Below are 24,466 nucleotides of genomic sequence, written 5' to 3' on the forward strand. Positions count from 1 at the left end.
GGAAACAGTTTCTAAAATTCATCTTTTCTGCTCTGATTGGTCACATGGCTGTCCCTCCTATTCCTCAAACTATGCCAAGTATTTAATTCTTCTTTGGGAATTTCTACTTATTACTCTCCTTCACAACAGAAGACAAACTGAGATTATGCCAAAAACAATTCAGGAAGTTACAGGTGTGGAACTATTTAGATATGTACACTCTCTTATGCCCTCCACCTTGGGGAAAAACGTAGGGGATGGAGTATTTGAGCTCTGCTGCCAAAGTTATGGCTATTAGCCTGTCCCACCTGCACATGACATCTTGCCACTTCTGCTCTGCTGTCCTTGCAGAGCAGAGAGCGAGGAGGAGAGCGTGCTCCCACCTCCTTCCCACCCTCTCTCTAGAGAAGGCATGGCCAAAGCAAGCTCTGTTAACATGAACTCCTGGCATCAGCTCCCCTCTGCCCAGTTAATCACAACACCTGATGGGGAAATGGTTTTTCTCTGTGAGTTTCCTTAGTGCTGTTGCCTTCTATAAAAGGGGCTCCAGTGGCTGCAAATACCTCAGCAGAAGCAGCAGTGTCTAGGGAATAACCTCCTAAAAGGAAATGTTGACCTAGGCACATTACTTGGACCATTCCTTCCCCTTCAGAAACATCTCTTTAGCACAGAGGTCCACTGCTGACCTCAGTGAAGAAAGAAAGCTGAAGTGAACCCCAGGACAGCCAATGCTTCCTTGTCACTGGCAGTGGACAGGCACAGTCCCCTCCTCTGACTGCAAGTGGAAACCTTTTGTAAGTCACCCAGGAACACAGCATGAAGCAAGGGAAACGCTGTACTCCATGCACTTCATTTGCTTTCAGTGAGTATGCACCAAGCAGTAAATTCAAGCAGCCGTACACGCGCAGGCATGAGTCACACTCACAGCTGGCCAGTTCTCTCCTACCTTGCAAAATGAAAAAACACCTGCTATAAAAGGCCCCAGCAGAGCCTCAGTGACCAGCCAGTGACCAACCAAACAGACCAGCTGCCACAGCTGGAAACATACATTGGGTTGGCACCCAATCCAGGGATCAGCACAGCTCCACTGCTAGGGATGAAGGGGAAGTAAAAACAGGCAAGTAACTCGTTTCATATCCAAATTCATATACCCTCCCCTCCAAATGCAAAAAACCAACCCCAGAACAGAGACCTGTTGCTTAGCTGATATTTAACAACGAAATTGTATCAAATGCAGATCAGCCTGAGAGCAAATTTGGCTACAGCATATACCAAAGAGACTGTGTAAACCTGTTAGTAAACACTAAGCAAACATTAACAACTTCCCAGAATTTCCCCACACCAAAGTAGACACCCTCCCAGCAAGCAAAAAAATGTTTTTTTCTAAGATTGCTTCCTTCTTTATGAAAATTGCAGTGAGAAACTGTAGAAGACTGCTCTTCCATCAGCTCCAAACCCCAAAGACCACTATGGCAGATCTATACTTCTGTTAATGCAGGTAATAAAGCAGATTTATTTAAAGGGAACAATATTTCTTAACTTGTGTTCTCTCTATCTATATATTTAGTTTTCATTTTTAAAGCACTGGGATGAAACCAAAGCTAAGTAAACTTAAATAGCATAGGAATTTCTGCAGGAAATAACAACAAAAAAAATCATTCTTTCTTAAAAAACAAACCTTAAGAATTTATGGATTAAGAAAACAAGATATGACAACAAAGTCTGTGGCTGGATCTGGAACATGCAAATACATGCAATTAGATGCTAAAACAGATGACTTCAGATTCAAATCAATATAGATTAAGTATTCATGAAAGGAATCATTACAACAGCAGTAAAAACAATATATGGAAACATTTGGTATAGTACAGCACTCTTGCCTGTCAGGACAAGAAGCCTTAAGTATTTGGCCTAATTAGTAATACTATTTTAAGCATCAATTAAGATATATGGAAAGAAAATAATTAAATCCCGTAAAAACAGAACTAAACCAAAAAGTTTGCTTACTCTTCTTGACGCAAGTCATTAACGCTTCGATCTAGTGAGATCATATCACTTGCCACCATATTAAACCCAAACTCTTTAATGCTGGCTTGAATGGATTCTTTGTAATCTGGTCCTAAAACATATGGCTTTGCTTCCTCTCCAGGGCCATTGACAACTCCGTGAGGCTCAGGCTCTTTGGGTTCAAAATTACCAAGGACTCCAGGTCGTAAAACAGGATCTCTGTATACAAATGTCTGAGGCTTAAATGTGAGATACTGCCTCTGGATGATGTTTTGCTGTTTGCTATCACCATCACCATGATGATTTAGTTCATTTTTGGCCTTATTTTTCCTTCGAATGGATTCCAAGTCCACTTCCACACCTTCAACATGAGGCCAAGGTACCACAGGTTTGAACTTCTCATTTCCTAGTCCATGGTCTCCTTTGTTTGGCATGAGTCTGTTGGCTTCTTTGTCATCCTATACATACACAGAGAAACAGCAGGAGATCATATAAACAGATGACCCTTTATTTATTTAAATCCAGTACCTTAACACATTGAGAGTTGGTACTATCTTTATGTTAAGCAAGAAGGAAGGAGCCTCTGTAAGGGGCTCAATGAACACTTTTTACTAAAGCAACTGCCTGCTGGAGAGCATCACCACCTACTTACCTTGGTGAGTAGGTCCTGGAAATAGCCCAACACGCAAAGTATTCCCAAAGACCAAACACCCATGCAGGACATGTTAACTTTTAACACGGTTCGGGCTGCACATGAAACCAATGTGTAGGGAGCACCAACAGAGTGTTTTATGAAGGGGGGTGGTATGGAGGCAGACAATGTTGCAATGCTGAGCACGGCATCCTTGGGGTTACTCTTGGGCACAGCGTGTTTCTGAGGCTACGCGTACTGGCTGCTGAGACCTCTACAGGGTCTCGGCAGTGGCTAGATACAGCCTCAACATGCTCCTGAGCTGGGAAAGAGTGCTGTGACTACGTGTAATCTGGCAGGCACATCTGTGGCAGCCTCAAGGCACATCTAATCCCTACCCTTCGCTCCCCCTACTTGCTCCCACCAAGCATTACTCCCTCTGCTGCAACAGCAGTGCTGTTTATTTAGTCATGAGGTAAGCTGAGGGCACAGGGGACAGCAGGCAAAAATGAGACGCAGCCCTGGTTTGATCTGCTGCACGGCCACACAGACAGACCCACCTGGGGAAGCAGCGCTGGGGCTGGAGAGACCTGCCACAGGCACTGGCACTGATACCTCCTGCATCCTTGTTTTAAACAACTTCACCCTTTTACAGCACTCCTCCCTGCCTCCTCACCAAGAGATGTGAAGTTCTTGCTGAGAGGAAAGGCTGGGGTTTTGCAAACTGGTTGGCATTTTCAGTGATCGGCGAAGTTGTGGGGTTAGAATAAGGATGGGTGATTTTGGAAGACCATGGACAGAAAGGCTCTGAAGTTTTTAAGTGCAAAGTCTCGAGAATACAACAGCCCCACCCACGAATGCTCCCCAAAACATACAGTGACTGCTTTTTCCAGTACTACTGTCCAAGAGGACAACAGGGAAACACTGCTGAAAGTTCACGTTTCCTGCTAAAATTATCTATTTGTAAACAGGACAGATGCTAGATCATACTGAAATCTGCAAAGAACAATGCACACATTTTAGCGACATCTCACCATCTAGTCACAAATACAGAATCAAACAAAAAATTGAGATCAGAATGTCGTCACCTATTCAAACCTGCCGAAGGCAGGGATAGCCTCACAGTTACATCAGGCTTCTCACAGGCTTATCCAGTCACACCCCACAATCCTCCAGTTTCTCTGGACAACCTGTTCTGGTTGTTTGACCAGTCTCAAAGTGAAGGTATTTTTCCTCATACCTCAGCAGAAGTTTCTCATGTTGCATCTTGTGATAATTGTCTCTTGTCTGTTTAGTGTGCACCCCTCAGAATATTTTATTCACATTTTTTCTGTAACCTCACTTTTGAAGGTGAAAAGATGCAATTATATTCCCCATTAGACTTTTCTCCAGCCAAACCAAGCCAAGCTCCTCTACCCTTTCCATGACTGTGGCACATGCTGCATCCCTCTAGCCTCCTTAGTAGGCCTTTGCTAGGTCCTCTCCATTTGTTAACATTTCTCCTGTGCTGGGCAGTGCAGAAGGAGAAACCAGACACAGTGCTCTAGATGCAGGCTTGTTAATGCTGTGTGTCAGGGAAACAAACCACATCCCTTTGCTTGGTGGCTAAGCTCTTCCTAGTGTAACCCATTATGCCATTTGCCTTTTCTGCAGCAAGGGCACAATGACTCATGTCCACGTTTAACTAAGCCACACAATACTTACTACAACATTACAGTATTTTCCTCACGTACCATTTTGTGTAATAAAATTTCAGAAATTAAGAAAAATCCAGTATAAAATATGTCTAGATTAACATGGTAACAATGGAGTCAACCTGGCTCCGAGTGAAAATAGTAAGTTTATTCAAGAAACTTTCCCATTTCTCTGCTCATTCCAGTTTAAACAGGGAAGACATACAAAATGCAGAAGTGTTAAATTATTCTGTTCTTCCATTACTATTTTTTGAGGAACATAAAAGTCAGTATGAGAAAGCAAAAGAAGGTCATGTGAAAAGACACATTTTGCAAGGAGGTAGAAGGCTGTCACGGATCTAAATAAAGCCCTGAGAGGACTTTTGAAGGGAGCTTCATCTCACACTTAGCCTAGAAATCAAAAGGAAGGCTTTACCACTCAACTGTCAGAATGCTGCTGAGCACTCAGCTCTTACCAATTCGCATCTAATTCCTGTTCTGAGCGCAGAACAGCTATAAAAGCCAACAAAATGGTGGGCATCATCAGCAAAGATGCTTAAAAGACAGCATCGTTTTGACTGCATAAAATTTTGAGGCATTCATGTCTTCAGTAATATTTAGTTCTGGTCTCTGCATCTCAAAAGGAGTTAGAGAAGGTACAGAGTAGGGCAACCAGAATGAATAAGGTAGTTAAGTATCTTGAGATGAAAGACCAGAAAGGCTTGCCTTTCACCTTACGACTTTGCAGCTTGGAGATGTGATGACTGAGGGGCATACAACTGAAGTTTACAAAATCATGAAGGTGACGGATAAATTGAATGAAAACCCACTGTTTAACTGAAATACAAGAAATGGAGGAGCTTGACAAAATTGATAGGAGATGAACCAAAAATTTTTCTTTGCACAGTGATCTCCTGGAACATGCTGCACAGGAGGCTCTGAAGAGAGACGGTACAAATGGTTGAACAAGGGATGAGACAACATGATGGACAACAGGTCCATAAGTGGACTGTAAAATGCCTGGGCAGGGAGGTACCTTCTAAAAACTCCAAATCAACAGCTGTGGATACTGGAAGAGTCTAAAGGGAAGGGAGCATAAAAAGCAGCCAGGTTTACATGCTTCCGCTCTCAGAAACCATCCTGGATCACTAGTCTTTATCAGGCAGGAATTCTTTATGCCCCTCATTGATATGAAATTAAATATTCTTTCATTCTACTTCCATCACCTATAAAACAGTTATGAGGTTCCATTTAGCCAGTCCTCTGACTGAAACATAACACTTCTCAAAGTAATTTGTCTATTTTGCTGTCATCAGAACTATGACCTACCTTGTATTACATTTAGCCTCATTATAACTGTTATGCACAATTTGCATTATAATGCATTTATTGGCTGTTCCCTTCTAGACACTATATATATTCCATTTTTGCAAGCCTGGGAAAATATTGCATAAACCAAGAAGATTATACACAAACACACAGACACACTCATTCACCTCTTTCCTCCAATTTTATGTACCTAGGACAAATATGATGGAAGGCATTTGTTGTGGGTTAACACCCACAGGCAGCTCAGCCACACACAGCTGCTCACTCCTCCCTCCCCACCCCAGTCACAAATCTAAAACACAGCATCATACAGGATGTTATGAAGAAAATTAACTTCATCTCAGCATTTTATGGGCATTTTTCCAGGAAAAAAAAAGGGGGGGAACTAGCAGCATTTAAGTGCATGGTGCAGACCACAGATCCTGAAGGTTATTTGTTTCCCCAGCGATAACAGAGACAAAGGTTTTCCAAATACTGTCTGGAAAAAAAATGAAGTCAAACCACAGCCAAAGAACTACTTTGATCATCACATAAGCGAGAATGCCTTAGTTATGAACTTCTAGAGCTTCTTCTCTTTTATGAATTATGACTTCCCCCCTCTTTCTTCTTTCTTTCTTTCTTTTTTTTTAAATGATTTAATAACATATCCAAAAAAACAGAAAAAACTTTTAATCAGTGTGCCTCTGATTGAAAGTTTGGCTCAGCTAAAAATGTACTATCAAACTTCTAATCATACAACGACAGTCAAACTAGAAGGCATGTATATTTATTAAAAAATAATCACAACAACCTTTCTAAAGTAGAAAAACAAGATAGTGTTAAAATTATTTGAAAAACTCTGGAAGAGACAAATCAATGACAACAAGGTGAAAGGAGGGCTTGGAAGAAGTGAGCACAACACATATGAACACTGCACTTCTAGGTCTTCCAAAAATGAGGGGAGAGAATGTGACCTCTCACATCTGAAAACAACAACAAAATCTCATTACATCTTTACAAACAACACATAGTAAGCTGTTTACATACAGTAATACAGAAATTTTTTTTCCACAGATCATTGTTTTTCTCTATGGGGCTAGATTTAGGATTTCCTGCCAGCTTTTCTAGCTCCAGTTCACTGCATGCTGCTTTATTTTTCAACTGTTCTTTTCACTCCTTAGGGGATTACGTATGAGTCACTGCAATGGGTGTTTCAGAAACAGTGAGATGATATAACTACAGTCAATTCCTCACTTGTATTAAAAAAAAAAAAAAAAAAAAAAAAAAAGGAGGTCCTTGGTATAATTTGTTTTGCAAATTACATTCTTCCTTTTTGCAAAAGAGGGGAATGCAATTAAAGGTATAGGGAACAAAACTGTATCCCTTTGGAAATATGTTTCTAAACTATACAAAGCAAAAGGAGAGGACTTCATAGAGCCGCAAGACTGGTCAACAGGTAGGAGGGCTGGGGTTGTAGCTGGCAATAAAACTGCAAATGTGAAAGTTGCATAATCTGATTTTCTTCAGTCAACCAGTTCAAGACTGGCAACTCCCTAAAACTCCCTATGAAATAATGTCTGAAGAACAAATTGATGTTAAAAAAGTGGATTTGCTTCATTTCTAAAATGGAACATTATCATACTGCAAAAAAGTTTTCTAATTAAAAGCACTGTCTATAAAAGCAGCTTGCAATAATCGGACAAAAACCAGTGACGCACAAAAAATGAAAAGGGGAGTAATTAAGTAGAATCCAGTATTAGTCTCATTACCCAAGGACACAAAAGGAAATTAACAAAAACCTTACACTCTCAGAATATACATGTTCATACCCAACTGATGAAAGATCGATACTGAGCATCACAATATTCTGGTGTTCCTCATGAAAAAACTATAAAACCTGATAGAGTTTATTATTTTAGTAACCTAGGAAGCCAGTCCCTACGTAGTTTTATTTTCTCCAGTCCAGCTTTTACTTTTCATAACTCTTGGCTGCATCTACACCACTGCACTTACCATGAAAGGCAAATACAGTTGATGCTCTTCCACCATAAGGAAAGGTTCAAGGTCTTTTAACTGAGGATGAATCAAGAGCTCTCAGAGCTCCCCTAATACAGGTTCCTTTTCTATGCAAAAAAAATGAGCATTTTGAATAGAGCCTCTCTCACAGATGCTCTGACAAAGACCACAGAGCTATCAGTTTAGCAAGGATTTCAACACATTTAAAGTATTTTGCCTTGTCTGCCTCAACTTAATGCAGCCACACTCCTAGTTTATCAGAGAAAAAAGGCCACTTGAGAGAAATTATATAAAACCTAGCTTTTTCAATTATTTAAGTAAATAGGAGGGAGTTATTTTAATGTATTCAGGAAGAAAAAAAGAGAGGCAAAGGAAGGGGAAAAAAAGAGAGGCAAAGGAAGGGGAAAAAAAGAGAGGCAAAGGAAGGGGAAAAAAAGAGAGGCAAAGGAAGGGGAAAAAAAGAGAGGCAAAGGAAGGGGAAAAAAAGAGAGGCAAAGGAAGGGGAAAAAAAGAGAGGCAAAGGAAGGGGAAAAAAAAGAGAGGCAAAGGAAGGGGAAAAAAAAGAGAGGCAAAGGAAGGGGAAAAAAAAGAGAGGCAAAGGAAGGGGAAAAAAAGAGAGGCAAAGGAAGGGGGAAAAAAGAGAGGCAAAGGAAGGGGAAAAAAAGAGAGGCAAAGGAAGGAAAAAAGACTACAAGCTGGAATCACAGATTTTGTTATGGACCAGACTCATGCTGGGAAGATACTAAAATAACACCTCTTCTCAGTCAAGCTTCTAGCACAATTCCGCTCTACTAGCTAATAAGAAAAACTCCCCAATGTGTAGCATATTTTGCTTTCTCCGAATCATTATGTGTGGGTCTTACCAGGTCACAGTTCAGGGCATAGACGGAAAAAAACAAAGTGCCATACCGAATTACATAGTCCTGCAACTATTTTTGCACCACATAACAGAAAGAAACTCCACAACACCCTTATGACCAAAAAACTGGAAGACTTTTCAGTATACAGGCTCAAACAAACAAAAGGGAAAATCAACACACCCAACATCGCATTTCTGAATAGATTTCACTCTAGATAACCACTAACTTCAGAATAAATTAAATAAGCAATGCTTTCCACAACACAGTTGGCTGACTGTCAAAGGGACCCCCAGCATAAGATTGCACACCTTCCACTTCCACCACATGTGGTAACCTCCATCCGAGCAATCAGAAGTTCTAGCTACTGCATGACCAGCTGCAGAGGGGAAAGTAAAACTGAAAGCACACACAAATGGAAAAACAGAGCTTCTCAAACAAAGATAAAGATCTATGGCACAACTGCCATCACTTCAGAAAACAAATAAATAATTAAAAAGTTCTTTGTAATCACTACAATTTTTAGAACAAAAAGATCTGTTTTAAGCTCCATGTGCAGCACTGCCTTCAAGACACATTTTGCAAAACCTTCCATCAAACAATTTCATTAAAAGGCAACTGCGTTAACTCAAATTAGGGCAGAAGTTGGATTCGGAGAATTCTTTTGTCAAATACGAGCAGTAGTATTCAAGCCACCTGGCTTGAAAGGGGCATCAGCTGTCACAGTGCCTGGGCAAGACTGCTTCTCTCTTGCTTTGGCTTCTTCTCTCAGCGTATTTCAGAGGCACTTCAAAGATGATGGAATGCATGCTTATGTGCTCAGTGGCTCCTACCGTGACTTTTAAAACTTGTGTAAACTTCAAACACAGCATTTATTGGAACTGTAGAAATAGAGAAAGAAATATAATTTCACACTAAATTACAGAAAACTTTTGAAGTTTAAAAATATGTGTTTGTAAAAATAATGGATTGCTAAATCACTGTAGTTGCAGGCTTTGTGCAACTCAAGTGAAAAACCATACTGTCGATAGTATTTGTCACCAGCATTTCCAGGAAAATGTAAGTTATGCTCTTATGTTCATAGTTACTCTCAATTTTGACAGATATACTGACAACATGAAAGTCCATTATGCAATGAATGCTACCTCTCCATAGTAATTTTTTTCCCTGTTAAATATTCTAGAGCAAACAAAATCTAAATCATACCTATTAGCGCTAAAGCTGTGTAAGTTGTGTTATATCAACCCAGAGTTAAGTTTTGGAGACATAACTAACTTGACTGCAGTTTTGCGCCAAACACATTACTGCGATGGCGTCTCCAAAAAGCAAGTAACCCTACCAGACAATGACCACACCAGTCTACTCTTTGGAGTGTTCAACACAAGACTTCGTCAAAAACATTTATGAGCCACTAAGAAAACTCCAACCAATTAAAAAGAAATTTGGTGATCTAAACAAGCAGGCATTACATTATATGCATAATTTTTTATATATGTATGTTCTATTTATAAAGAATACATAACTCTGAAGTTTGAGGTGCAAGGGCTGCAAGCAGCTTTGGAGAAATGTTCAGCAGCAGTTTTATGCTGCCGTGTATTGTACTCCCACCTATATCTGAAGAATGAAAAATAAAATCTTCTGGTTGTTCGGGGTTTTTTGGGGGTTTTTTGGGGGGGTTTTTTTGTTTTTTTTTTTTAACAAAAGGCAACTTCCCCCTTCACCTGCTTCCTAGATGTCACAGCATCTGTCAAGCTGATTGATACGTGATGCACTACTCATTGCCTCACACCATCCTTTATCCAGTTTGGTTTTTCTTGCTCACTTTCTCTCAGTTCCCAAGTAGCAACTCAAGAGGGAAGTGTTTTGCCAGGGATAAATACCTGTAAAAAACCTGCTGGTCAGCAGCATTGAGGAAAATCCCTTTTCTCACTCATTCCCTGTGTCCTATCTGGTACGGCAGAACAGGACAATCACTAGTATTTACACTTCTACAGTTACAGAAATAGCTTAGTGTTCAACAGATACCAGCAGACCACATTCACTAATATCGACTCAGTCCATTGAAAAATAATTAAGTAGCAGTACCTTTAAGCCCAAAAGTTACCTGAGTTAGCTGAAGCAAAACAACTTAGGGGAGTAAGATCAACAATTTTCTTCTATCTTGGGGCTGACGTTCCTGAGATTTAAAAGCATTGCTTATGAAAAGCAAGTGTCATGTTAAAAAATAAAGGGCCCATAAGAAAGGAGAGGAACTGTTTATAAAAATATGAATTTGGCAGCAGCTCAATGTTCTGTTATTATGAAGGAGTTTGACAGAAGTTAGCATTCAAGTTACAAGTGACTTACATTAATCTACGTGAGTCTCCGTATCACCAATTTCAAAAAGTGGTAAAAACAACTTCTTGTTACCTAGTAATGAGTCTAAAAACTAACAATATTCCCTAACATCTGAGGTTATCTCTGCTGGTGTTTGAACCTCTGAGTGTAAGAAAGACACTGAGGAAGATACAGTTTCTCAACTTTATTGTATTTTTTAAATGGTTGATGTAAGAGTTCCCTGGGCAAAAAGAACAATTAACTTTTTCTGTCTTCTTGGATTTTTATGAAGGTACTGTCTACTCCACCACAGCAGAAGCTTTCATCTAGGACAGTGACTTCAGGCTATTGCTGCATACTGCCACGGTCTGCAGCCATCACACATCACAAGGTCATTGCATACAAAGTTGTATTAAGCTATGGAAGCCCTCAGGTAACAAATCATATGGAGACTGCCTCCTCCTCTTGTCCTTCCCTTTTTTTTTGTGGCATATCGGCCAATATAAGTAACTCCGATACTCAAATTTCTAACAATGCAAGATACTTATTTTCAGCTGAAGTAACTTGATTGTCCAGCTACTTGCCTAACAGAGGAAAACACCATAAATCCCGAGTTTTACCTGTTTAACTGCAGAGTACCTTCTTTCAAGAGATATATCCACATTTATTAAGTCAGTATGATACACATCTAAGCATCCCATTTAAATGAAATGGTTCTGTTGCAGTATTATCTTTCACTTGCAAGGGGAACTTGTCTGAGCTAATAATGCTCTGTCATCCTCTTTGGCCTTGCTGTGCACGTATCACTTAAACTCCCGCAGAGCAATGCAATCGTGCCACAAGTGCTGTTTCGGCTTGTACTGCTTTAGCCCCTGCCCTTGCTCCTACACTCCCTTTTCCCATGTCCCTGTTCTCCCACAACCTCCTGCTGTGCACATCACTCCTCCTAGAGAAGTCTGGATTTTCTACCAGTGTAATGGTCACACACAGATGCGTCTGGTTCAGACTGAGCGACTTCCTTTACTTGGCAAAGTTCATCTACCTTCATCAAAAGCAGAGACTACCAGCACACCTGGCCAGAGTGCTTTGTGTCAGACCCAGACTTTTATTTGGCATGCCACTGGCCACCCAAAACTTGCAAACTTCTCTGTCTCACCTTCAGTGAGATTTGAGTACAAAAAGGACAGTGAGAACATAGCCTGTACCTGACCTATCTTACATGGTGCCTGCTTAGGAGAGGTGCAGTACTTCTCAAATTCCTGTGCAACAAGCACTTTCACAATTACACTCTGCCTGACTGAAAGCAAGTCAAAATAAAGACACTGAGTGCTTCTGAACAAATTATTGTCAAAGACAGCAGTCTTTTATTGTCCTCACCTTTACTGGCACTCAGTGTTTGAGGAATATCAAACTAGCTGTTAAACCTTTCAACTTGCCTTCCTTGTTCCCAAGTAAGAGATTCAACTCTTACTCAGCTTTTACACATCCCATCCTTTCATTCCTGGTACCGTCATCGTTTATTGTCACATACTGCCCCGGTCCCATCTGTAGTTCAACAGCCATGCTGCATTAAAGAAGTCTTGCCAGAGATCCACTTCACTCAAAGCTTCCACTTAAGAGATGCCCAAGAACTTTGTGGAGGTAACCACAAGCAATGCACCTCTCCTTGCAGCTCTGGAAAGCACCATGTAATCTGTGATAGTAATTAAGGAGCTCTAAAGTAGAAAGACTCAGATAAATACCTGAATAAATGGATCGCAGAATCACGGAATGGTAAGTGGTTGGAAGGGACCTCTGGAGATCATCTAGTCCAGCCCGCCTGCTAAAGCAGGTTCACCTACAGCAGGTTGCACAGGACTGTGTCCAGGTGGTTTTGAGTATCTCCAGAGAAGGAGACTCCACAACCTCCCTGGGCAGCCTGTTCCAGTGCTCTGTCACCCTCAAAGGAAAGAAGTTTTTCCTCATGTTGAGGTGGAACTTCCTGTGCTCCAGTTTGTGCCTGTTGCCTCTTGCCCTATCACCGGGCACCACTGAAAAGAGCCTGATCCCACCCTCTTAACATCCACCTTTTAGGTATTTATAAGCATTGATAAGGTCCCGTCTCAGTCTTCTCCAGGCTAAAGAGCCCCAGGTCTCTCAGTCTTTCCTTACAAGAGAGATGCTCCAGTGCCCTCATCATCTTTGTAGCCCTCCACTGGACTCTCTCCAGTAGTTCCCCGTCTCTCTTGAACTGGGGAGCCCAGAACTGGACATAGGACTTCAGATGTGGCCTCACCAGGGCAGAGCAGAGGGGGAGGAGAACTTCCCTCGACCTGCTGGCCACACTCTTCTTAATGCACCCCAGGATACCACTGGCCTTCTTGGCCACAAGGACACACTGCTGGCTGATGGTCCACTTGCTGTCTACGAAGAGTCCCAGGTCCTTCTCTGCAGAGCTGCACTCCAGCAGGGTTACTCCTCTCTAGGTTCAGGACCTTACACTTGCCCTTACTGAATCTCATTAAGTTCCTCTCCGCTCAGCTCTCCAGCCTGTCCAGGTCTCGCTGAATGGCAGAACAGCCTTCTGGTGTATCAGTCACTCCTTCCAGTTTTGTGTCATCAGCAAACTTGCTGAGGGTGCGCTCTGTCCCTTCATCCAGGTCATTGATGAATATGTTGAACAAGACTGGAACCAGTACTGACCCCTGGAGAACACCTCTAGTTATAGGCCTCCAACCAGACTCTGCATCACTGGTCACAACCCTCCGAGCTCTGCCATTCAGCCAGTTCTCAATCCACCTCACTGTCCACACATCTGACCCACACTTCCTAAGCTTACCTATGAGGATGTTATAGGCAACAGTGTCATAAGCCTTGCTGAAGTCAAGGTAGACCACATCCACTGTTCTCCCCTCACCTACCCAGCCAGTCATGCCATCATAGAAGGCTACCAGACTGGTCAGGTAGGATTTCCCCTTGGTGAATCCATGCTGACTACTCCCGATAACCTTCTTTTCCTCCACATGCTTAGAGATGACATCCAGAATGAGCTGTTCCACAACCTTTCCAGGATGGAGGTGAGGCTGACCGGCCTGTAGTTTCCTGAGTCCTCCTTCTTGCCCCTTTCTGAAGACTGGAGTGACACTGGCTTTCCTCCAGTCCTCAGGCACCTCTCCTGTTTGCCATGACAGGAGAGGTGGTCATGACAATCAGGTATTAAAGAAATCTCTGCTTTGTAACTTAAGGCTAGTTTTAAAGCACACAAAATAGCCTCTCGTCATTAGGATTACAATAATTTTCAAGTAACACAAATATGATTAAACTGAATCATAAATGAAGCTGCTATATTACTTAAGGTGATACTGTATTTTAGACTCTTCCATGTTCTAGAAATAGAAAGATGTTGCCACTAGTAGTCTGTGCAATTAAAAAAACCAACCCAAACAATAAACCACATTTGTAGCTGCTTGCTGCAGAGTAACAGAAGAGTTGTTAGAGGACCCTGGATAAGACAGAAGTATGATCCAGAGCCTCCTAGATCCTCTTCTTACAGACAGCACATCAAAGATGACAGAAAAGCTTTTAAACTCATAACCGCAAGAATCGATTACAAGTTTATCACAACTAGAGTAACCAATGCTTTCAGTAGAAGAAAGCCAAAGCGATCAAGTCAGACAAACATAAACAAAAGAGCATACAAGCAAGTATCTCCCTAAACACTGCATCTTTTCAGGTGTGTTTTTGCTTCTGGTTAATTAAGTGGCTTTCTCTGTTGCATCAAAGTGCAATTTCCAGTCAAGCTGGAGAGGCGGGCCCAGGTGAATCTCATGAGGTTCAACAAGGCCAAGTGCAGGATCCTGCACCTGGGTCAGGGCAACTGTGGCTATCAATACAGGCTGGGAGAAGACATGCTAGAGGGCAGCCCTGTGGAAAAAGGCTTGGGGGTACTGGTGGATGAGAAGCTGGACATGAGACACCAATGTGCAACTGCAGCCCAGAAGGCCAATCACATCCTGGGCTGCATCAAAAGAATTGTGGTCAGCAGATCGAGAGGTGATTCTGCCCTTCCACTCTGCCCTGATGAGACCTCACCCAGAGTACTGTGTCCAGCTCTGGAGCCCCCAACACAAGAAGGACATGGACTTGTTGGAACATGTCCAGAGGAGGGCCACGAAAATGATCAGGGGGCTGGAGCACGTATCTTATGAAGACAGGCTGAGAGAGTTGGGGTTGTTCAGCCTGGAGAAGAGAAGGCTCCAGGGGGACCTTATAGGGACCTTCCAATAGCTGAAAGGGGCCTATAAGAAGGCAGGGGAAGAACTGTTCACAAGGGTTTGTAGCGATAGGACCGAGGCGTGATGGTTTTAAGCTAGAAATCGTAGCTTCAGGTTGGACATTAGGAAAAAGTTCTTTGATATGAGGGTGGTGGATCACTGGAACACGTTGCCCAGAGAGGTAGTGGAATCCCCATCCCCGGAGACATTCGAGGTCAGGCTTGACAGGGCTCTGAGCAACTTGACTGAGTTAGAGATGCCCCTGCTTATTGTAGGGGGGTTGGACTAGATGACCTTTAGAGGTCCCTTCCAACACAATACATTCTATGATTCTCTGGTCCCCAAGAAACAAGACCACAAGAGACCACACACTTCCCTTGACTGCTAAGAAGGTCGCCTGCACTGATCTTGGCCCACTCTTAGTGGAACATGACATAAATCAAGAAAACACAAATACTGTACATTATACAAGGCAAGTCAGTTTAGGCGAAGCAGTTAAGACTGGTCTACTCAACCCCCAGCTGATCCAGAGACTCCACTCTAAGAGTCTGCCATCAACTACTTTACAAATGCCCATAGCCTGCCTTCTTTCTCTGCACAACAGACAAATTTCTACATATTACAGGCTACATTGTCATTAGCATGTATTTAGCATGGAATTTCAACTGCAGACTTCTGCAGAGCATCATCCACAGTAAGTCGTTCTCAAAGACTGCAGTGACTCAGACCTCCAAGCTAATAAAGCAGCACCTGTTCGGTATGTTTGCCCTCAAATGCACCATATGGGTTGCTACACCATAGATGAGACTGCACACAAATTTTGGAGAAAAAAAAATAAAACCAAATTTGTATGCCTGTTGACTCACTTCATGCTAAATTCAGACATTTAAAATATTTTACTGTAATTCAGTTGTTCAGAATGCTGTTATGGTAACAGCCAAGCCCCATGAAGAGTCCAAAGAGCAAGGAGAGTACCAAGCCCTGAGGCACAGTTACCATTCTATTGCAGCAGGAGAAAAAACTGTCCCAGGTAAGCAAAATCTACCAGACACTGACCCCTATCTTTCCAAAACAAAGTCTAGTTTCTTGTCTAGTCTTGAGAGTGGAGACTCGAAGGACCCAATTGCTTTCAATTCTACTTCTTCTTCTGAAGCAACTCTCCACCTGAAGTCTTAGGAGATGTCAAGTTGCACCTACTCATGGGAAAGACAACACTTACTGCCTAGAAAGTTAAACCTTGTTTTCTCTTAAGAAACTTAATGAAAATAATTCTTTTTCAACTTCTCAACCTGAAGGCAATCCATGAGGCACCTTGCTGTGCTAGAGATTCAGCAAAGCAACTTGTTCCTTAAGCAAATGTGCCAGCTGCTGTAGATATCACAGGAGGAGCAAACCAGTAGGTGAATGAATGCATTTCTAAACAAAAAGTGCAACAAACTGGCTTCTAGGGTCACAGCCAAGGCCAGAAAAATATTTAAGCAGCTGAAGGCTGTGGGAAGTCTCCAAATGCTCAAAATTCTGACTGGCTCTAATCAATATTACCATCTCTCATTTTTGTAAACATTTGTTGTTATGGATCTTGTTTAAATGCAACCTTCTGTTCTCCTTTTAATTCATCTCAAATTTCCAGTTTTGTTTACAGTGCTTTGATTAAGATGGTGCCATTGCTTAGCCTATTTTGGAGGGGCAGAAGGTGGAGGCAAACATTTTTTCCAACTCCTTCTTCTAGAGAAAAGCCAACTATCAGGACAACCCTTTTGAAAAATGGACGGCAGAAATGGATGGCAGAAAATGCAAGATTTTTTTTTTTTGCTGTCTCTGTCCTCCAAGTGATTAGGAGTACCATATTTGCACATGAGTATGTGGTTTGGAGCACTACTATGCATTAGATCAGATTTTAAAGACAGTGCTGAATGGCTCACATAACAGATCTAGAAAATAGTAAAATCAACAATGAAAAAAGAAAACATAGCTCTGCCCTTCAACTTGCATACAAGGGCTTCAGAATCAAGTATTAGGTGCTATTCTCACATCTCCATCTTTAAGCTTTTCCTAAGGGACAGGTGTTTGGACCATGTAATATAGAACACCTCACAACCATAAGATACAGTTTTCTAATACAGGTTGGTAAAACTGAAATGCATTTTTCGTTAACAGAAAAACAGACTTTCAAGTCAAGACCAGCAAACTAGAGTGAAGATAAAGACATTTATTATTACACATTTGCAATAAAATTAATCAGAAGTATATTTGGGTTTATTATACTTGCTTCATAATAATTTGAATAACCAACACCTTGCTGGCCTATGAAGTTTTCCCCCAGGATACAAGGAAAAGAGAGGAGCATACCATAATTAGACAACTGTCCACATTTTTTCCTCACTAGAGGGATTTTATAAATGCTTGACTGGAAAAACTATAAATATTAAAAACAAAACAGACAATTGCTTAAGACATCATCTCCATCAGAGCTGACTGCAAGATGCAAAAGGGCATCATATCAGGTCTTTATATGTGACTCTTGGACTATTTCTTCCCTTCTTCAGAAGAAAAATGCATTGATTTTTCATCTCAGCTTTACTATCTTTCTCTGAACTGCCAATTAGAGGCTAGCAGGACAGCAGATACTCTGTCAGTAGATTAGTAAAACGGTATTCACACAGGAAAGTAGGTCCTGTTTCTTAGCTTAAATGACCTCCTTCCCTTGCAGATCCCCAGGACTATTCAACTTTAGCAATTAATAAAAATTATGAGCAAACAATCCTGAATACTTGAAAACAAATACAGTGTTGTATTGATGTCTTAACAATTTAGTATATGCTGATCCATGTAGGTTAACTATTTCTACAGTAGCATTCTACTACTGCCACAAGCACACACTTTTAAGTGCTTGGCAAACAATTCCAACATTTTTGCAATCAAATGAACGACAAAGAGAGAAAACAGCCATGAGAACGAATTCTTTCACTGCAATATTGCCATAATCCAGAACACTATCATTTCTAACACCCAGATCTTCTCTCTGGTGCTTTCTCATTTCACTCCTACACTCTGTGCTCTTCAGCTGCATTGCCTTGTCTTTTATGCCCAGCAGCCGGTCTTGTCCAGTCCTAACTCCTACACTCAAGGCATTGGTACAATTGCAAAGAACTTTCTTCCACAGCCCTTGGCAGTTCAGCAGTAACAAGCCACCTCTTTCCCATCCCTAAAACCTCTTTCATCTTTTTTTCCCCCGTGAAGTTGTGCTCTCCAAGGTGAAAGGCTTAAAACACAGCATCACTGAAGAGGTTCAGTACAAGATTTGTTCTCACCACCACATTTCAACATTAAATGAAGCTTGTAACCTTTCTAGTTCAGTCATTGCTCCTTCCACGTTCTGTCTCACTCCAGGAATATCCTTCATTTTATGCATATGCTTGAATGAGATCTTAAACACAGAACTCATGTTTATTCACATGGACATGAGAGATTCTTAAGGACTTCCAAGATGCCCTCTGTCCAGCTTAATTTCCTTCCATAAAGGCAGGATTATTTTTCTTTTACTGCGTAGTAGTGTTACACAGTGGACTATGAGGGGGCAAGGCTTTTCATTTCACCTAGACCAAGCCCTTTTCAGGAATGTTCTCTGTAGACTGAAGAAAGAAATAGATTAAGCTGTTTCTTTCGGACTTAAACAATCAAAGTTTAAGTAATCAAATTTTAAGCTGTAGAGATAAGCATGTAAAAACAAGTGTACGCTTTGAATTTAAAAAAGTAAGACACCAAAGAGTTACAATTTATAATGCAGAACTTTGCTATGAAAAATATCCAATTTCTATTATTTTCCCTCCAGAGGGAAAAAGCCTCAAAAAGAAACAAAAGCTACTATCAATCCTCATCTTTTAAGCAGCTGAGGACAGCTTCTCTGGCCTTCCAGGCATCAGCTATGAACACTGCATTGGTTAAAGCCCACAGAGAAACTTCATCCTTTTTTCTCAATCATCTGAGACAGACCGATATCTAAAAATCATGCATTTTGTTTTATATACCTCAGCAAGTAAATGACATTTATAATACAATAAATCTATCATGGATGGACACGCTTGATCAAGGGATGCAGACTTCTGTGCTAAATCTTGTCCGCCTCAATTTTTAAAGACGCGTCAATCTCATTTCGTATTTCTTGCTATTAAGAAGCAAACTGCATTATTACATTTTCATTTATCTTGAAATATTGTTACCATTCTCAAGCTTTACAACAGCCTACTTCTGTCTTTTTTTTAAATTGCATTTCACAATTTGATCAACCCTATCATTCCGAAAGCTTTTTCAAAGAAACAGCCAGCTGAAGCCAAAAGCTGCATTGTATGAAAATTCCATACAGTCTAAAACCCATTTCTGAAAGTTTCATCTGAACTCCCAAAAGATAACAGAAATTCAAAAGTATTTACGTAATTACCTTGTGTACTGCTTGACTACATAAGTGAGGGGAAATCACCTGTTATGATCAATATTGTTCTCCGTCTCATTTTTCCTTGACCCTTTGCTCCTGAATCTTTTCTACATACCATATGAAAAAGAATCTGTGTTGTGTTTGCCAATAAATTAGTTATACTCTGCTGAATTACTGAGGTAAGGTTAAGTTCTTATTTGTCCTAAATATTTTAAAACAAACAAACAAAAAAATCAACACAATACATGTACTTGAAGCATAAGAAGGAAAAAAGATCTGCAACAATACTAAACTACTAAGAACCAATTTATGGAACAGATAAATCAATCTTGGTAAATTGACTACCCTTTCTATGATTAACACAGCTAGTGGTATTACTTGTTTTGCTGTGAAGTATGCATGAGTATCAAAACTTGTATCATAGCTCTGCTTTAGAAGCCACACCATGTGTGAGTGCAGCTTTTAAATAGCCAGCAAGAATACTATAATCCAGAAACTTCCTCAAATGGACTCCATTGAACCTGTCTGCTCGCCACTATGCTTCAAGCCTTACCCTTAGCTCTGCACTCTCCATGCATATCTTTTGACTATGGAAGTCACCACGCTCACACTGAGACCACAAGACCTCGCGGAGAGGCAGATACACTGCACCTGGACTTCAAGAAACAGACTGCCTTTAGATTAACTTTGCTAGTGCAGATGATCCATGGTGGTGCCAACAATCTAAATTTGAAGCTGCCCAAGACTAAGATTCAAAACATTACTCTCAAAGCCAACTTTGGGAACTGACATCTTACTGCTTTCTCTTAAGATGGCACCAAGGATCAGCCTCTAGCCCTGAACATCTTCCAAGGGACCTGCCTACATGTGTCAGATCCTGAAGAGAGTTTTCATGTGACCTTTGTGTTTCCAACTCAGGTACACTTTGGCTGCCATTTCACATCACATGCCTGGAGAAGATGCAAATGAACATCACCCTCCCACGTTCACCGATTCCTCTGCAACTGGAGGAACCGTAGCATTCTACTGTTTAAATTATTCAGCATACAGCACACACAAAGGTGCATGAGGATCCTTCTTGCTTGCAATGAATGGAAGCCAGTGTTCTCAGCACTGGGTCTAACCACAGGATGCCCCACCATCCAAACAGCAAGCAGCATTTCTCTGAAGCATTCTAATCTTGTCAACAAATGTTCACTCCCTGTAAATATTTTTGTTATGAAATCAGAAGTCTTCACAACTCAAGACTCTCCATGTAAACAACGAGAATGGAATTTTGGTTGAAAACTGCTCTCAAAAGAATGGTGAGGCTTGCATCAGGTTACTTTTGCCCCAGTGATGCTGTTCCCAGCTGGAACAATTTCCACAAGCCCTAAGCATGCGTGCTCCTGGTAGGCTTCAAATGGAGCAGCTAACAATGGTGTTTATGAAAACTGTGCCCTCCACTTACTACGTCTAACACAGAAAAGATATTTAAAAAGCATACTTATGCTCTATCCAGTTCATTTAATGGGTGCTTAAACCGGAACTCAGTTCGCTGAATCAAGACCTTTACGTGCTAGCCTTGCACTTTAACTTCTAACAAAGACAATTTTGTTAAAGCCCGTCAGAAAACTCATTTCAAAAGCCCTCTGCAGTCCCCGAGAAAGAGAGTCTGTTGTCTCTTAACACGGCAAAATCTGGCCAGCAGCTGGAGAAAGAAGAGTCAGTAAGGCAATTCTTACTTACAACTGGCCAGGCAGAGGCAGTGCTTCCCAAGAGGAAGAACTGTAAAAGAAGAAAGATGTCAGTATTTCAATTTTCAGTATAAGAGAGAAGCTATACACGTGAGCCACCAAATACCAGAGAAGGATGAACTGACAGACATACCAGGCTAGGACAGTAAACAATACAGCCTTGTTTACTGTACGGTAATTAATAATAATGTAAACAAAATAAATATTGTAAATAAATAAACACTGTAAACAATATAGACTACAGATCAAAACAGAAACAGCAAAAGAAACTCAAAAATCCGCAAGGAAGATACTCTAATCAAAATACAAAAGAAATAAAATCCACTGTGTTTTGCTGCCTTTCAATAAACAGCAAAACTACTGTAGTGAAAATGTAAAGGAAAAGCAATATAGAAGAGCATCTTCTGTAAGAGACAATATATTCACATGGTTGTCAACCAAGCCAGTATTATTGCTGTCATTAATCAGTCATCTTTTGAGATGAAGTGCTTTCTTTTTTAAAAGTTCTTGCACACAAGTGACAACAGCACAACATAAAAGGTATACATTCTGTTTAAAACTGTCATGAGTTACCCAAATCAACATTTTCTCAATACATTAATTTATCACACAATATAGACTTGCACAAATCTTCTAAGTTATGATAAAGAAAACCAGATTAAGTCACTATCCCACTAAACAGTTCCAGTAAGCTAAACAAAAAAGCAAAACAAATAAAAGAATCCCAATGCAAACACCAATGAGAAAACCCACTTTTTTTTTTTTTCTTAAATTACAATTAAACAGTTCTATAGTTTTAAGTCTCACGGCAAACTAAAAATATCAGGGACAGCGATGAAGAGGCGTCAGTGTGTTCTTTGGTGAAACTAATGGAAATATCCAACTGGATTAAAACAAACAAACAACCTTGCACCATAAGAATGGCCAAACAGTGGGACATAAGTCAGGCAGAGGGGTTGTGCCATCTTCCTCCTTGGAGGTTTTCAAGGCCCAGCTGGACAAAGCCCCAATCAGCATGTCTGACCACACTGCTGATCTTGCTTTAAGCAGGAGTTTGGACTAGGGAACTCCTCAGGTCCCTTCCAGCTTCAATCATCCCATGATCTTCTGCAAGAAATTTGGATAGCCTTTCTGACATCATTAAAGCTGGGATTTTTGACTTTTCAACTCACTTCAATTAGAAAATACAAAAGCTTAAAAATAAGCTGTTATTCAGCTTCCAATTTTTAATTTTTCCAATTTTTAATAATTTCAACAGAACATGAACAGTAGAAACTCTGTGCATCTCTTTAGCAGAGAGCAGCTGAAACCCAAAAGCAATGAAAGTCACTTCAGACATAATATTTTACCTGGAAACAGCGTATTTTCCTTTTGTTTAGTATGGCATTTCCAGTTCTATAATTGTTGACAGTATGACAACTGTAGATTTGTAAAGGAAGTCAGATTTATGTAAGATGTGACAAAAAAAAATAATCACTGCCTACTCTTCTTGAGTAAAGGGACTCAAGGCTGACTTCCCCGTTTTATTCAAAAAGCAAGGTTTGGAAGACTTCTGAATGTCAACACTACGATGCATTACATTGACGTTTATCTTCCCAAGATTGCAGATATACAGTAAAACCTGAGGGTGGTATTTTTCATCTCTGCTGCAAGGTGAACTGTGGAATACCAGGAATACGAATGGCAAGATGCACCTAGCTCTTGCAGAAAATCAATGAAAATGTACTTTTCAGATGCTGCAGACAAGCTGCCTTTACATTTTTGTTTTCGCTAATTTGTTGTGGTCTAAAATCTCTGATAGGTGCTGGGTTTTTCAAGCTGATGCTCCAGAACAGGATAGATACATTTCTACAACCAGTTTGCTTCTCCACTACACATTCTTGTCCTGCCTGTGTGCCAACACAAGCACCTTTACATCCGCATGCTGAGCTGGGTCAAGGACTTCCCGCAGCCAGTGGTGTGGGCAAGCCAAAGGACTCTGGCATCCATAAGCAGGGTGAACACCAGTGCCAAGCTATTTTAAAACAGGAGCGTGAAAAAGAAAATAAATAAATCTGCTGGAAGCAAAGGGTAGCTGAAAAACACAGAGCAAGCAGAGTGCCCTCGTAGCAAAATGCACAGAACACAGCTGCCCCCCCAGGCTGTTTAAAACCATTACTTGTGGATAAGGCATAGAGCGGAGAGACAAGGGCTGCACAGCCGTGCCCCCGCCGCCCCCCCCCCGAGTGACTTCTAGCCATCCTCAGAGCCCTCCTTGAGACCTCTGTGGGGAGAACAAGCATCTGCAGGCTGGCAGGAGAGCAGCCGCCTGGCTCAAGACAGGGCTTGCTGCTTTTGCACCTTTAAAATAAAACAACATGACCCAACTAAGCAAACAAAAAACCCCCACAAAAACCCACAACAAAAACCCCAAACAAACCAGAGTGCCTCTCTAAACCTTTCTTCTCCCTTGGAGAAGACCCACTGAGGAAGCGGAGACATAAAGGCAGCACACTTATGTCCCTGCTGAATTTAAGGCCAGACATTCACGGTGTGTTGAGAGCATCAGAAAAAAAAAAAAAAAAAAAGACAAACACACAGGCTTGCCCAGTCGTGCGGTTTTCTGAGCCACGACACCCAGACCCCATCTTGGAAATAACCCAAGTGTTCCCATGCAGGGAAAGCCTCTAACAGTAGAACAGACTGTTTCGGGTGATCTGGGCAAGGGCTGCTGCTTCCCAAATCACCCAGGACTGTTCTTCCAGTGTTGCCTGTGCTAAGAGTTAATGCTAATGCAGGAACACTATTACGCTTTAAACAAAAGGACATTTCTGTTAAATATTCTTAGCAGTATGAATCTCCCTTTCTTCTTCTAAATTAAAGCTACAAAAAGATTATTTTCCCTCTTATTACAGAATTAATTAAGGAGACAGCTGCATGCTCTTAAATTCTGGGAGGAGAGGGAAGGCGTGCATAACCAGCAGTTGCCCTGCACTAGGTGAGGCACTTCTCCCTTTTCAGGAAAGCTCCAAGCATCAATAGAGTTCTCATTAAAATTTTATACAAAAATGGTGACTTTTCACAGCATGATGATTTGAACACGTATTTCTAGATCTCTAGTCCTACCCCTTCCTTAGAAAATGCACCCAATGTCAGGCAGAACTCCCTTCTCCCTAAGTATTTTCTCACTCTTGTATCCAATCTTTTATGCCACTAGAGCTAGATTAAGAGAGGGTATTAGGGAATGTGCCAGTCTAGCGCTGGCCACATTTCTTCAGC

At 41.1% G+C, this 24,466-nt stretch overlaps 1 protein-coding gene across 2 annotated transcripts in view; it reads right to left on the reverse strand.

Moving 5' to 3' along the window:
* The window catches only part of GALNT7 (polypeptide N-acetylgalactosaminyltransferase 7), a 76,830-nt gene that overhangs the window by 39,913 nt on the left and 12,451 nt on the right, over positions 1–24,466 (reverse strand). For both annotated transcript variants that reach the window (XM_086464284.1, XM_086464285.1), the window contains exon 2: positions 1,987–2,444. In XM_086464284.1, coding sequence (XP_086320410.1) covers positions 1,987–2,444 — 458 coding nt within the window. The remainder of the gene's footprint in view (positions 1–1,986; positions 2,445–24,466) is intronic.

The sequence above is a fragment of the Leptosomus discolor genome, chromosome 4, assembly GCF_034619465.1.
Source record: "Leptosomus discolor isolate bLepDis1 chromosome 4, bLepDis1.hap2, whole genome shotgun sequence".
NCBI lineage: Eukaryota > Metazoa > Chordata > Aves > Leptosomiformes > Leptosomidae > Leptosomus > Leptosomus discolor.